At 44.0% G+C, this 12,883-nt stretch overlaps 1 protein-coding gene across 3 annotated transcripts in view; it reads left to right on the forward strand.

Moving 5' to 3' along the window:
- Positions 1-12,883, forward strand: part of ARG2 (arginase 2) — a 46,905-nt gene that overhangs the window by 19,687 nt on the left and 14,335 nt on the right. Inside the window, exons 2-3 of one of the 3 annotated variants that reach the window (XM_072963270.1) lie at positions 639-752; positions 2,741-2,813. In XM_072963270.1, the coding sequence (XP_072819371.1) occupies positions 2,792-2,813 (22 nt within the window). In that variant the 5' untranslated portion in view covers positions 639-752; positions 2,741-2,791. Of the gene's footprint in view, positions 1-638; positions 753-1,621; positions 1,846-2,740; positions 2,814-4,805; positions 4,892-12,883 lie in introns of those variants that run through there. The other 2 variants (XM_006206945.4, XM_072963271.1) reach the window with 2 other exon arrangements.

Genomic DNA, 12,883 nt, shown 5'->3' on the forward strand with positions numbered 1-12,883 from the left:
AGAAAAAGCTTAGAAACAAGTCTGGCCTCAGGGCACAGCTTCCAGAATGGGAAAGTAACTTGGACTGTTTGAGGGAAGTAACAAAGCAAAAAGAAGCATCAATTGATCAAAATTGTGGTCCTAAAATATCAGAGGATCTTAGAAGTGGTTTCTTTGCTCACTTGGGTTCAGGAACTTAGCAATAAATTTAAAAGTCACACTGTGACAGGATCTGACCCACCATGTGATAAAAGTCTCTCACAATGTTTGGACTGTTTAAAATGGAGATGGATACATTTTGCTGTTAACATCAGTTATTTTCTTCACCTTATTTTGCCTTTTGTTATTGTGGAGGTGAAAAGGGGGTGGAAGTGTTAAGTAGTTAGATAAGTGGGGGCACCCAGCAGATAAGGTGGAGGAGAGGGAGGATGGTCCGGAAGACGGCGGAAGATGGCCTTCAGCATAAAGGGGCTTTACCTCCTCTAAATGAGAGCCAGCAAGAATAATTTCATGGATTTTTTTTTCCATATGCTTTTGCTAAGCTCACTTTGTTTTGGTTGGAGGGTAAGATTCCTTGAGATTTTCTGCATTGTCAATTATGTCATCAGTGAATAAAAAGTTTCGCTTTTTTTCAAAAAAAAAATTTTTATTTTTGATAGGACTAACGTCCAGATTCCTGCAAGCTATTCCTTCAAGACACTAGTTATGGTTAAGAACTTGGAATCAGGAATCACAATAGCTCCCCCAGTTCCAAACTATGTGACTTTAGAAAGGTAAATTATCTTCTTTGATCTTACTTCTGCGTCTTTAAAATAGTCCCTACTTTAAGGAATTGTTAGAACGCTAAAAGTTATTAGAACTTTAGTTGGTTGTTATTATTAAAATATCATTATTATTAAAACTTTTAGTAGTTACTTTCAGTTCTTTAATCTCTCTGAAATTTAGAAATAGTCCAGATATGTTGCTGTTTGATTTTTAATAAGCAGTGCTCCCGTTATTCAGAAAGAATTGAAAACGCCTAGAAGGTAATTTGTAAGTCCTAACCTTTCCATCCAAAATACTTAAAATAGGTGGGTTATTATTAACTTGCCTGGGTCGGAGAGCTCGAATCTGTATTTGATCTCCTAGCCTTTGACGCCCAAAGGTGGGATAAGTACGTTTCCTGGACGTTGACCTCTGCGATGAAACCGAGCCGATGGACTGGGCAGCTTGGTGTGGGCAGGGGACTCACATGGGGTCGGGCCAGACTAAGCCCAGACCAACCCAGCCCTTCGGTAGAACTGGCGTCTGCCAGGCGTGCATTTGTGTGAACAGAACCGCGATCCGCCAGGCTGTGTGTCGGTTCGCGAGTTCCGAGTTCGAGTATTTTACGGGGGCTGGCCGCTTCCCGGACTTCTTTCACAGGACACACCTGCCTGTGACCGCACCCTTATTGGCCAGGCCCCGATCTTGGTCTTGTGGCGTCAGCGGCAGGGGCTTGTCCCTGGCCGGAGAGCCGGACCCAGATCCAAGTGACATCAGCCAGGGAGCGCAGGGCCCACGAAGGGCGGTGGGCGGGGCCTGCGGGAAGGTGTGCTGGGGGCTGGTTGGGGGCGAGGCGGCGGGGCCTGGGCGGGGCCAGGCGGCGGTGACGTCACGGGGCGGCGCGGCGCGGCTCGCTCGCGGGTAGGTAAGCGCGGCCCGCGGCCCCGCTCACTTAAGGGAGCGAGCCCCGCACAGCAGCTGCTTGCTCGGGTACGTGCCGCGCTGCCCATCATGTCCCTGAGGAGCAGCCTCTCGCGTCTCCTCCGGGCGCAAGTGCATTCCGTGCCGAGGAAGTCCGTCCACTCTGTGGCTGTCATTGGAGCCCCATTCTCACAGGGACAGGTGAGAACTGGGACCTGGCATCTTGGGGCAGGATCCCCGCCCCCCCAGAACCTAGAGAAACCGGGGCTAGTGGGAACGACAGGGAGGCGAGGAGAGGATGGGGAGAAACCGAGAGGGGACGTGGTGGCTGATTCCCGCGATTGGGCACTGGGAGAGCACCGGGGATTTTCCCCGGTAGAAGACGGGGAAGGAGGGAGGGGATGGAGGGCACCCTGTTTGCAGTGCGGGCAGGGGCCAGCGGGATGGCGGGTTTCTTCGGCCTCCCCCGGAGAAACGAGAAAGTGGTGGGTTCCGCTTGGGGTGATGGAGGAGAGGAAAGGAGGGAGAGGATTTCATGGAGAGGCTGCAGGAGGAGAAGCCGGCCAGAATCCCCGGTGGAAAATAAGGGAGAAGAAGTTAAAGAAAGCGGCCGAGGATTTAAGGCTTCAGGGTCCATTCTCAGAAAGGGCATTAACTGGAACGGAAATTGGCGCTTGCCTCTCTGGCGGCGGGAAGACGGGAGGAGCTGTTTTGTTCTCTCCTCAATGAAAGAAACCTGCAGTCGTGGAGAGCTCAGCTCGTTGGTGGCGAAGTCCCGGGCTCTGGCCCTGGCCAGAGGCACATAACATCCAACAACCAGATCCTGACCTGGTTCAGCCACTTTCCCTGTCTTGGCCTCTGCTTTCCCTTCCCACAACGAGGGGCTTGGAAGGCTGGTTCGATTCCAGTGATTGCTGTTTTCTCCTCCTTCCCTGCAAGTGTTTGAGATGACCAGACCTCAGGTGAAAATAATAAAAGAGTTTTCAGTGGGATCTGTTAGGAACTAAGTATAGGACTGCAGATTTCTGTATTTTTGTGAACTGAAGTAGTCTTAATTTTTTATCTTCCCTCACATCTAACTGTGTATACATTACAGAAAAGAAAAGGAGTGGAATATGGTCCTGCTGCTATAAGAGAAGCGGGCTTGATGAAAAGGCTCTCCAATTTGGGTAAGTGGCTGGATTTTAGATGTCTGAGGGCTGGTAACAGATCATTTCAGAATCTTACTCTCTTATATCCAGGGACTGACTGCACAGTGTCCGCTGTGTACTCTCTCTCATCCTCTTTTAGATTCTACCTGCAGCTTAAGATCTATTGAGGAGTCTTCAGGCTAAGTCTGCTTGCAGTAAAGAGAGTGTGTAGAAGGCAAGGAAGTGGAGTGAGGCAGGGCCTGGAACAAGCTGCAGGAGGGTGTGCTGGCTCCAGCTCTGACTGCACTCAGCCTTTCCCCAAAATTCTAGCTTTCCTAACCCAGTCATGAGGTGCTTATGATTCATCTGTCTAACCAGTTTCCTCTCTTTAAATCATTCATTTCCTCCCTAGGCTTAATAACTTTATTACTGTAAGCAGCACCTTAGATCTGTGTTTTTTCAAACTTCCCTGATAATGAAAATCACTTGGGTTACTTGTGAAAAATACAGATTCCTCATGGAAGAATCTGGTTTATTGGCTCTGACGTGGAACTCATACACGTGCGTTTTCACAAGCACCCCCAGGTAATTAAAAGTAAAGTTTCAGTCTTGTAATCAGGATAGTAGTCTAAACTGACAGAACCAGACGTAAATCTGACCCAAGGATAGATGCCACTTGTGTAGTAATGGAAAACCCTTCTTTTAGTAACAGGGCATCAAATTCCAGTACCTTTTATGGAAGGAAGGTTCTTCGTTACATCTAACCCAAATGTTTCTGGCTACTGTTCAAGGCCATTTCCTCAATTATATTAGGGCCATTCACATATCTTTTCTGGAGCTATAAAATGCAGAAGGCATGGCAGTAGGGAGCTATAGGTCCTGGAGATAATAGTACAGAATCTAGGTGAACTACAAATCCCTTCCCCATGCTTGCTTTGAAACCTTCTCTGCTAATCATTGAGTCCATTGAGTCCCTGTGGTGAGTCATCGCCTCTAAAACACAGAGGAGTAATGATGTCACCTTGAGTTGAGGTGTCCTTCATAACCTCTGGCTACATATGTATGTAGTGTCTTGGTTTTAATAGAGACCCTATTGAAGAAGGAACTATAATTAATCACTTTAGTAATTCCCCAAGTTCACCACTAAAGATGAAAGATACATTAAGACTTAATGTGTCATGAGCTACCTAATAGGAAAAGGTTTTTTCCCTCTTATAAATGAGAGTACTGTCCCTTTAAATCAGCTGAACACAATGTCTTTTTCAATAGTGTAATTTTACACTGATGGAAGCAATTTCTGGTAATCACTTCTTTAACTTCTGGATAAACCTGCAGCCCGTCTTGATGAATTGAGCCTGGCATTGCTCAAATTGCCTGCTCGCTGCTTGATTCTGCCTTAAGAGACTCCTGACAGGAATCAGTTGCAGCCTCTTACACAGCTGAGGCTGCTGAATGAGGGGGAGGGGCACGTTGTAGCCGCTTCTCTTACTCATGCCTTGTAGACCTCCTTTCCCGTAGCAGCTCCTGGTATTTTTCCACTCCAGCCTGGAGAAGCTTTTCTCCCTAAACGTCTCCTCTCAAATACTTCCCCTGTAAACCCTCAACCTAAAGTGACGGTGAAGCTTCTGTTTATTTGGTCTCCCCTTTAATTCTTCTCAAATGTTTTTAGTTTTACAATTTATATCCTTAACCCTGTGGCTGACTGGTAGCCCAGTATCACCAGCAGTCTGAAATAGAATCTCATTGCATATTAATAAGATCGTGGCACTCAGCAGATTTCTGGCATGTGGTTTTGGCTCATCTCCAGGAATATGTTGGAGAAAAGTACCAAGAGAAGTTTCAATTGCTGTGTTCTGAAACAGTACCAAAATAACTTAAGTCCTTCAAGCACCATCACATAAGCAGCATGGGTCAAATTTCAAGGGAGAGAAGACCCATGGAAAGGTAACTTGTCATAAATCCTTTTGTTCCTCTCCTTCTGCTCTGATGTCACTGGCTGCTGGTGTTGCCATGGCATCAAACTTCCTGTTTTCTTGAATGAATATGTTTGACTTTTTCTGGGTTTGTTTTCCTCTTCCCCTGGGCTTATTAAGGACACTCAATGGTTCCTCTCTCAGGTAATTATTTATTTTAGTGTATTAAGAGACCCTGAGACATTCTAAATGAAGTAAGCCAGAAAGAGAAAGAAAAATACCATATGATATCACTTATATGTGGAATCTAAAAAAAAAAAACAACTCAGACTCACAGACATAGTAAACGGTCTTATGGTTACTGGAGGAAAGGGGATGGGAAGGGATAAATTTGGGAGCTTGAGACTTGCAAATATTAGCCACTATATAAAAATATATATATAAAAAACAAATTTCTTCTGTATAGCACAGGGAACTATATTCAATATTTTGTAATAACCTTTAATGAAAAAGAATATGAAAATGAATGTATGTATGTATACGCATGACTGGGACATTGTGCTGTACACCAGAAATTGACACATTGTAACTGACTGTTCTTCAATTAAAAAACAAAAAAGAGCCTGAGAGAAATGAAGACATAATTGCTCTGGCAAGGCTCAGATGCAGTGGCCCTGCTCCTGATTCTGGTTAGCTCTTGTAGCCATGGTAATTTGTTTGCCCTTTTTCCTTCAGAAGTAGGATGAGTGTTCTGTAAGATAGCTGTAAACTGAGACTAACAGTTTGAGGTGTCTGTCACTGTAGTTTCGGTAACTTGACCCAGCTGTGGTACTGAAGCAGTGACAGCCACTGGAACAACTGCCTAAATGAACTGTGCTCCCATGACCAGGCCAAGGATCCTGGGGTTCAGGAAGCCATTTGGGAGCTATTCTGGTTCCCCTCAACTAGACTAGGGACACTTACTCTTCCTGTTCATTTGGCACCCCATCAGATAGCAGAGCAGGAATCTCTTTGGTTGAGACCCAATAATCTAGTTGGCTTCAGCAAGAACTCATAGAGGGCCTGAGGTAGTGTAAGGCTCTGAGGTACGAGAGCTGTTCATTTGGAGCAGATTGGCAGGTGAGTTCAGGGGTCTGTGTTTGCTTCCCGTGGTTGGTTGAGAGTGCTGGCCATCACACATTTAGTTGTGTGCTAGTGATGCTTCAGCCTGGCTTCCATCCTACCATTCCACTGAAACTGCCTTGAGCAAGCTCACTGACTTGTCAGCCTTTATTTTGCTGGCCTCTCTGCTGCACAACTGACCGCCTTATTCCTGAAATACTCTGTTAGCCGGGACTCAACTCTCTAATGAGCCTCCTCTCCACTGACTGGTCCTTCCTGGACTCCTCTGTGGGATCCTCCTTTTTCCCACCCCTCAAATGTTGACATGTCCCCAGTGTTCCTCCACATTTGTTCTAAGTAGCCTCCTCTCACTCTCATAGATGGCTCAGTCTCAACAGGTTCAAAACAAAGTTCATCTTCTTCTTCAAATCTGCTAGTCCTGCTGTCTTCCCACTGTCTGTTTCACACTATCACTCATCTGGTTACTCAAGTCAAACTCTGAGACCATCACAGTTCTTATCTCTTTTCTTTTGTCCCTTACATCTGTTGATCACAAGTCTTGTTGATTTTTTTTTCCCCTCCTAAATGATTGGAGTCCTTTCTCTTAATGGCACTGCTCTAGTTCTGTCCTTCTCGCACATGGCTCTGACTTTCCAGTGGTGCCTCTTGTCCCATTGGCCTGCTTGGTTCCTGTTCTTGACTGCCACCAGAGTGATCATTTTAAGACTGTGTTTCTCCTTTGCTTTGTCTTTCCATGGCTTTTTGCCTGCATCCATGCTTCTCAGTCTTGTCATTCATGTATCATCTATGCTAACTTGTCGTATTATTTTGGTGTTCTTTAAATTGGCTTTAAAACTTTATACTTTTAAAACCTACCTGTTCCTATAGTAAACAGTGAAATCTCAGGCTTGTGCTAGATGCATTTTTCTGATACACTTTTAGTTTAAGGTTTACACTTTGGTATTTGACTTACAACCACTAGTGGTATGTGTTCCATACTTAACAACCGGTAAGATAAGCACTGTATAACTTGACCCTCATCTACCTCCACCCACATTCCACCTTGTTTTTGTTGCAGATGGGGTTGTGGGCACTTGACCTAGGCTCCACTTAAAGAAACACCCATCCTAAACCTTGTCTTGAAATTCCGGAAGGAGGGGCAGTGGTCCCAGCAGTAGCTTCTGCCCAGTGTCAGTGGGGTGAGCCGTGAAGCTGCAGTGTGTCCTTTCCCTTGTAGTGGAGGTGCCAGCAGCAAGAGTATCTTCACTGGGCCATCCTGCAGTGGGGCTTGGGGAGCTGTTATTCCTGGCCATGTGGCCTTTAAACCAAATTTTGGTCCCCTAAAGACGATTCTGGGAGTTACCCAAATTGGAAAAATAGCTTTTCTACTGAAATTAGCCAGAATAGGTTTCTGTTGCTTGCAGCTTAAAGATCCTGACTAATAAATCAGTTTACAAATTCCCGTGAGAAACAAATTACTGTGTGGACTGGAATAGGCAAAGCCTCTCTCTGCCCGGGCCCTTGATAATGAGTTCTTTTGTTTGCTTTTCCCCCCTAATACTTGACACAGCCTTCTTCTAGTTAATATGACTCATTAGGTTACACTTTCTCTGGCCTTTATTTCATAGTTCCTTTGGGTTTTAGCAATTCCTTGTTCTCTTGGTGCTCTAACTTTTGAACCATCATATTCTTTAGTACAACTTCTGAAATAGCAGCCTAAAGTTTTAATTAAAGGCATCTTCAAGTTCTAGGCATACCTGACTATAGTAAACAGACCTACCTTAATGTGTTACTGTGACTTATTTCATTTTCAATGTTCTATATCTTGAACATGGTAGCGGTTACAGAACTTTGTATATTTGCCAAAACTCATTGAATTTAAAATGTCAATTAATACAAAGTATGCATCAAAGCTGTTTAAATATCATTTTTAGGTTTATTTTTCTTAGCAGCTTTTAGTCACTAAAAACTGTAACAAGTTCATTTATTACCTTTGTATATTCAAAAAATGTGAGCACTACTAGGTTTTAGGTACTAGGGATACAATAATGAACAAGCCAGAAATACCTGTTGTCATGGGACTTTCTAATGAGGGGTGGTTGGAAACAGACATGAGTAAAACATAACAGTATGACAGATGCAATAAATGCTATAAAATAAATGAAAGCAAGGATGAGGGTAGGATAAGCACTGTGGATGTAGGTAGGGAGGCCTTACTGAGAAGAGGTCAGTAAGCAGACCTTTGAGAGGTAAGCAAAGGCACCACGTGCATATCTGGGAGACAAGCATTGCAGGCAGAGGGTAAATGCAGTAAATAAAGTTGCCAAGACCCTGAGATGAAAAGGCCTGGAATGTTCAGGGAACAAAAAGCTGTTACTGAGGTCTCACCAGTGGTTGTCATGGGGGAAGGGGAGGGCCTTTCTATACTCATCTCCAGGTTTTCAAATAAAGCCAGAAAGCAGGGTTCCTTTCGGAGATTTGTTTTAAGAAAAAAGTGATATATCCACAAAATGGAATATTATTGAGCTATAAAAAGGAATGAATTGCTAATTCATGCTACAATGTGGAAGAACTTTGAAAGCATTATACTGAGTGAAAGAAGGCAGATATACAAAAGGCCACACATCATATGACTCCATTTATATGAAATGTCCAGCATAGGCAAATCCAAGGAGAAAGCAGAGTAGTGATTCCCAGGGGCTGGGTGGGGAGAGGGAATGGGGAGTGGTCACTAATGGGTATTGGTTTTTGTTTGGAGCATGATAAAGCTCTTCTGGAATTAGTGATTTGCTAATGTCTTGACAAAAGCATACATCACTGACAAACTTGAATATGGGCAAGTCTATTACAGATAACTGGGATTTGGCAAATTTCAATATGACCATATCTTTCCTGTTTAGAAAAAGGCAGCAAAGAATTTAACTCACATCTTATGTAATAAAAGTTGCTTGATATCTAACATCTACTATGGTCTAGGCACTGTGCTAGGCTCTTGCTATTATGTGATTCTTAACCATAAAAGCAAATAATGACACCTATTATGATAGCACAAAAAAAATTAACAAATGTTGGTGAAGATATGGAGATATCAGAACCCTTGTGCACTGTTGGTAGGAATGTAATCATCCAGGTACTGTGGAAAACAGTATGGCATTTCCTGAAAAAGTTAAAAACAGAGTTAACATATGATCTAGAAATTCTACTCCAGGCATATGTCCAAAAGAATTGAAAGTACTCTTATGAAGAGATACTTGTACACCCATATCATTGCACACATAGCACACAATAGCATTATCCACAATAGCCAAAAGGTGGAAGCAACCCAAGCGTCCGTTGATGGATGAATGGATAAACAAAATGTGGTACCTACATACAATGGAATAATAGCCTTAAAAAGGAAGGAAGTTCTGATATATGCTGTTTACATGGGGGAACCTTGAGAACATTGTGTTAAGTGATATAAACCAGTCACAAAAAGACATATTGTATGATTCCACTTATAAAGTATGCTAGAGTCGTCAAATTTAGAGACAAAGTGGTGGTTCACAGACTGGGGAAAGAGGGAGAGAGGTACAGTTTAATGGGTACAAAATTTCAGTTTTGCAAGATGGAAAGAGTTCTGGAGATGGATGGATGGTAACAGTTACACAACATTGTGAATGTACTTAATACCACTTAAAAATGGCTAAGATGGTTATTGTCATCTGTATTTTACCACAATTTAAAAAGGAAAAATTTTTAAATAGGTTAGAATATGTATTGAACAAGGAAGCTCACTTGAGGTGGTAGCTTCTCTGTGCTACAGAGAGGGACACCATAATGCTGCATGCTTGAAAAAAATTTTTCGACGTGTCACTTAGCACACTGTTCTATAAATAAAAGTTGAGGATGGAAAAAGTATGGCCTGAAGGTCACACAGTCAGCAGTAGAAGTCGTGGAAAAGCTTATTTCTTACCATATACAACCTAGCCCCTCAGCTGGTGCAGTCCGCAGCCTTCTCCCCTCTTAATGTGGCTGAAGAAACTGAGTGGCACCGTCATAAATGTATGGTCTCCAACTTCTGAAAGTCCTGTGTTCCTCGTGTTTCCGCTCACATTTTCCAAGACAGCTATTTAAAGTCTGTACCCTTAATCCTCCAGGCTCTGTTCTTCCAACACAGATATGAACTCTCTTAACATACAGCTCTTCTCCCCCATCCCCCAGTTGGTTGTACGGACAGAGATGCTATAGCCTCTCCTGAGAGGATGAGGTATCCGGTCCTCTCTGTGGGAGGTGAGTATGCTTGCACATGATAAGAGCCCAAAATAACAGTGGTTTAAGAAAAATAATTCATTTCACTCTCCAGGAAATAGTCTAGAGAGAAGTCCATAGCTGGTTTGGAGGCTTCGTTTCTTGAAGTTCAGAACTAGATTCTCACCTTGCTGCACTACCAGCAAGGCCTCCATCTAATGGTCCCAGATGGCTGTGGCCTCATTTCTGGCATCAGGATGGAAGAATGAACCAAGAACCGGGCAAAGGGAGAACTTGTGCTTTCCCTTAAGGAAGGTTCCCAAGAAGTTGCTGCAGGACACCACTGCTTATCCTCTTGGCCGCATTGGGTCACATGGCCACAGCCAGTTAGAAGGGAAGATGGTGAATTTAGTCTCTTTTCTCAGGGGTCATGTTCCGGTAAGTGACCCTCAGCCTCACCATCTCCCCGTGCTCTAGATCCCATCCCCTCCTGCCTCCTGAGTGCCCTTGCTCTGGCACTTATTCCTTCTCTCCCCTTGATTCTCAGTTTCTCTCTGCTACCGTGTCCCTTGGATAGTTACCTCCACCTCCTATCCCCTTCTGCCGTATGTAGCCTTAGCTCTCATCTGGTTATTTTGTTAGCCACCATCTCAGCTTCCCCACTGCCTTTCACACTTCAGCTTGCTATAATCTGGGGTCCTGGGCCATCACTGCATCACTGTTGCTGAGCTCTCTGACCTACTTCCTAATACGGTGGCCCCTGCAACTTTTACGTTTGACCCTATTAACCATTTCATCCTCACTGAAACTGACACTGTGCTCTTCTGGTTTTAGGTTCCTTTGCTAGATCTTCTGCTTCCTACCCCTTAAGTGTTGGTATTCATCAGGGTTCTGCCCTAGATCCTCTTGCTTTATGCTACCTCCATTGGCAGTCTGTCCATTTCCATGGCCTTCCTGTCACCTGTATGCTGATGCATCCAGAGATTTACCTCCAACACTTTTATATGTCTTCAAAATACAAGAATTCTTCAGAACTTAACTACAATACCATTATCACACCTAAAATAAGTTAGTATCAAATACCTAGTACTGGGGAAATATAATTTAAAAAATCTTCTCCAAACCAAGAACCTATCCACAAAGGTGGTAGAAAAAGAAAACAGTTTATAGAATAAGCATTAAATCCGGCAATTTGCTAAAAGATCCCAAAGATAAACCTTATTCGTTTCTGTAGCCAAGCAGGTGCAACTCATTCCATGTTTTCAAGATTAATGATAACTAGTTCTCCTTTGACAACACTTTTTATCACATGTAGCTCACCCTAACTTTATCATGGAAATTGGAGTGACCACCTGTTAGTTGATTGGCTTTGTCTGGGGGAGCAAATTAACTTCTCATATCTTAATGCAGGGGGTCATTTTTGTTTTGTTTTTTTTCAAATTGGAGCAAAGGCCCACCAACCATGCCCCGAAGTTAGCCTCCTAGTCTCCCAGGAGGGCTGGGAGGTGGGAGCCCTAGATGTTTGCATTTCAAAAAGATGGTTCCCAGGTCCTCAAGGAAACATTCTTGGGTTGTGAGGCTTATTTAGTCACTGTAAAGATCACCTACACAATTGGGCGGGGGGTGTAGCTCAAGTGGTAGAGCACATGCTTAGCATGCATGAGGTTCTGGGTTCAACCCCTGGCATCTCCTCCAAAAATAAATAAGTAGGTTTAATTACCTCCCCCCACCCAAAAAGAAAAAAAAATTAATTTTTTTAATTACCTACATTTGAAAAGGACAGAGAAAGACATTCTGAAACGATAGGGGAGGCGGGAGAAGTCATTACCCTTCTTTTCAACAAGGATAATTAAGTCAGTTTTCAAGTTGTCTCCGTCCTTACACCAGTTAAGTTCATATTGTCCAGTTGGCTTAAACTTCTTGTGTTTATTTTTCAGTCTGAGTTCTGATCCAAGTAAGGTCAGTATTAATTGATATCTCCTCAGTCCTTTATAGGCCCCTCCTCTGTTTTTTTTCCTTCTTCCTTGCAGTTGGTCTGTGGAAGGAACTAGGTCACTTGTCTGCAGAATCTCAGCTTGGGTTTTGCAGATCGCATCCCTATGGCATCCTGTGCCATGACCTTCTGTCCTCTGTATTTCCTGCCAACTGGTTATTGGATAGATCCTTGGTGTCATACAGGTTCAATTTTTTTTTTCTGGTAATACTGCTTCATAGGTAGTGGTGTACACTTCACTGGGAGTGGTGTTATCAGCCATTGAATATTGCCTAGAACTGAGCCATTAACTTGTTTCCACATATTATCAACCGGATAGTCTCTAACACCCCAGTGCCAACGTATCCAAAACTGAACTTACCATCATCTCCACTCTCTTCCCCTGTGGTCTTTCTCATCCCTGGTGATAGTAGAGCCAGAAAGCCAGAGGGCAAACCCTTTCTCTCTCCTCCACAGCCCCTCTAAGGATTGCTGGAATCTCTTCCATTCTCTCCCACTGCCTTGTCTTCACAGCCCCCGGGAGCTGCTCTTCTGCAGGCCAGGCCATTTCCCACAAGCCACCTGATCACTAGATCTACCGTGCAGATTTGACTCGTCACTTCCCTACTGCATTTAGGATCTGGGCCCAGCGCCGCCTTCTGCCTCATCTCTCTGCAGTCCTCCCGGGTGAACCCTGGGCGCAGGGGGACTGTGTGTTGTTCCGCAGGGCCCGAGGTATCATGTCTCTTCTGCTCAGTAAGCCTTTCCCCTGTCTCCTTTGATTCCTGGCTAAAACCTTCAAGATTCAGATATTGATTCTTCTGAGAGGTCCTCCTGGCTCATCCTGGGTCTGAGTCAGCACCTTCCTCGGTTCCTGTCACACTGTGTGCACA

This window comes from Vicugna pacos, chromosome 6, assembly GCF_048564905.1.
Source record: "Vicugna pacos chromosome 6, VicPac4, whole genome shotgun sequence".
NCBI classification, from domain to species: domain Eukaryota; kingdom Metazoa; phylum Chordata; class Mammalia; order Artiodactyla; family Camelidae; genus Vicugna; species Vicugna pacos.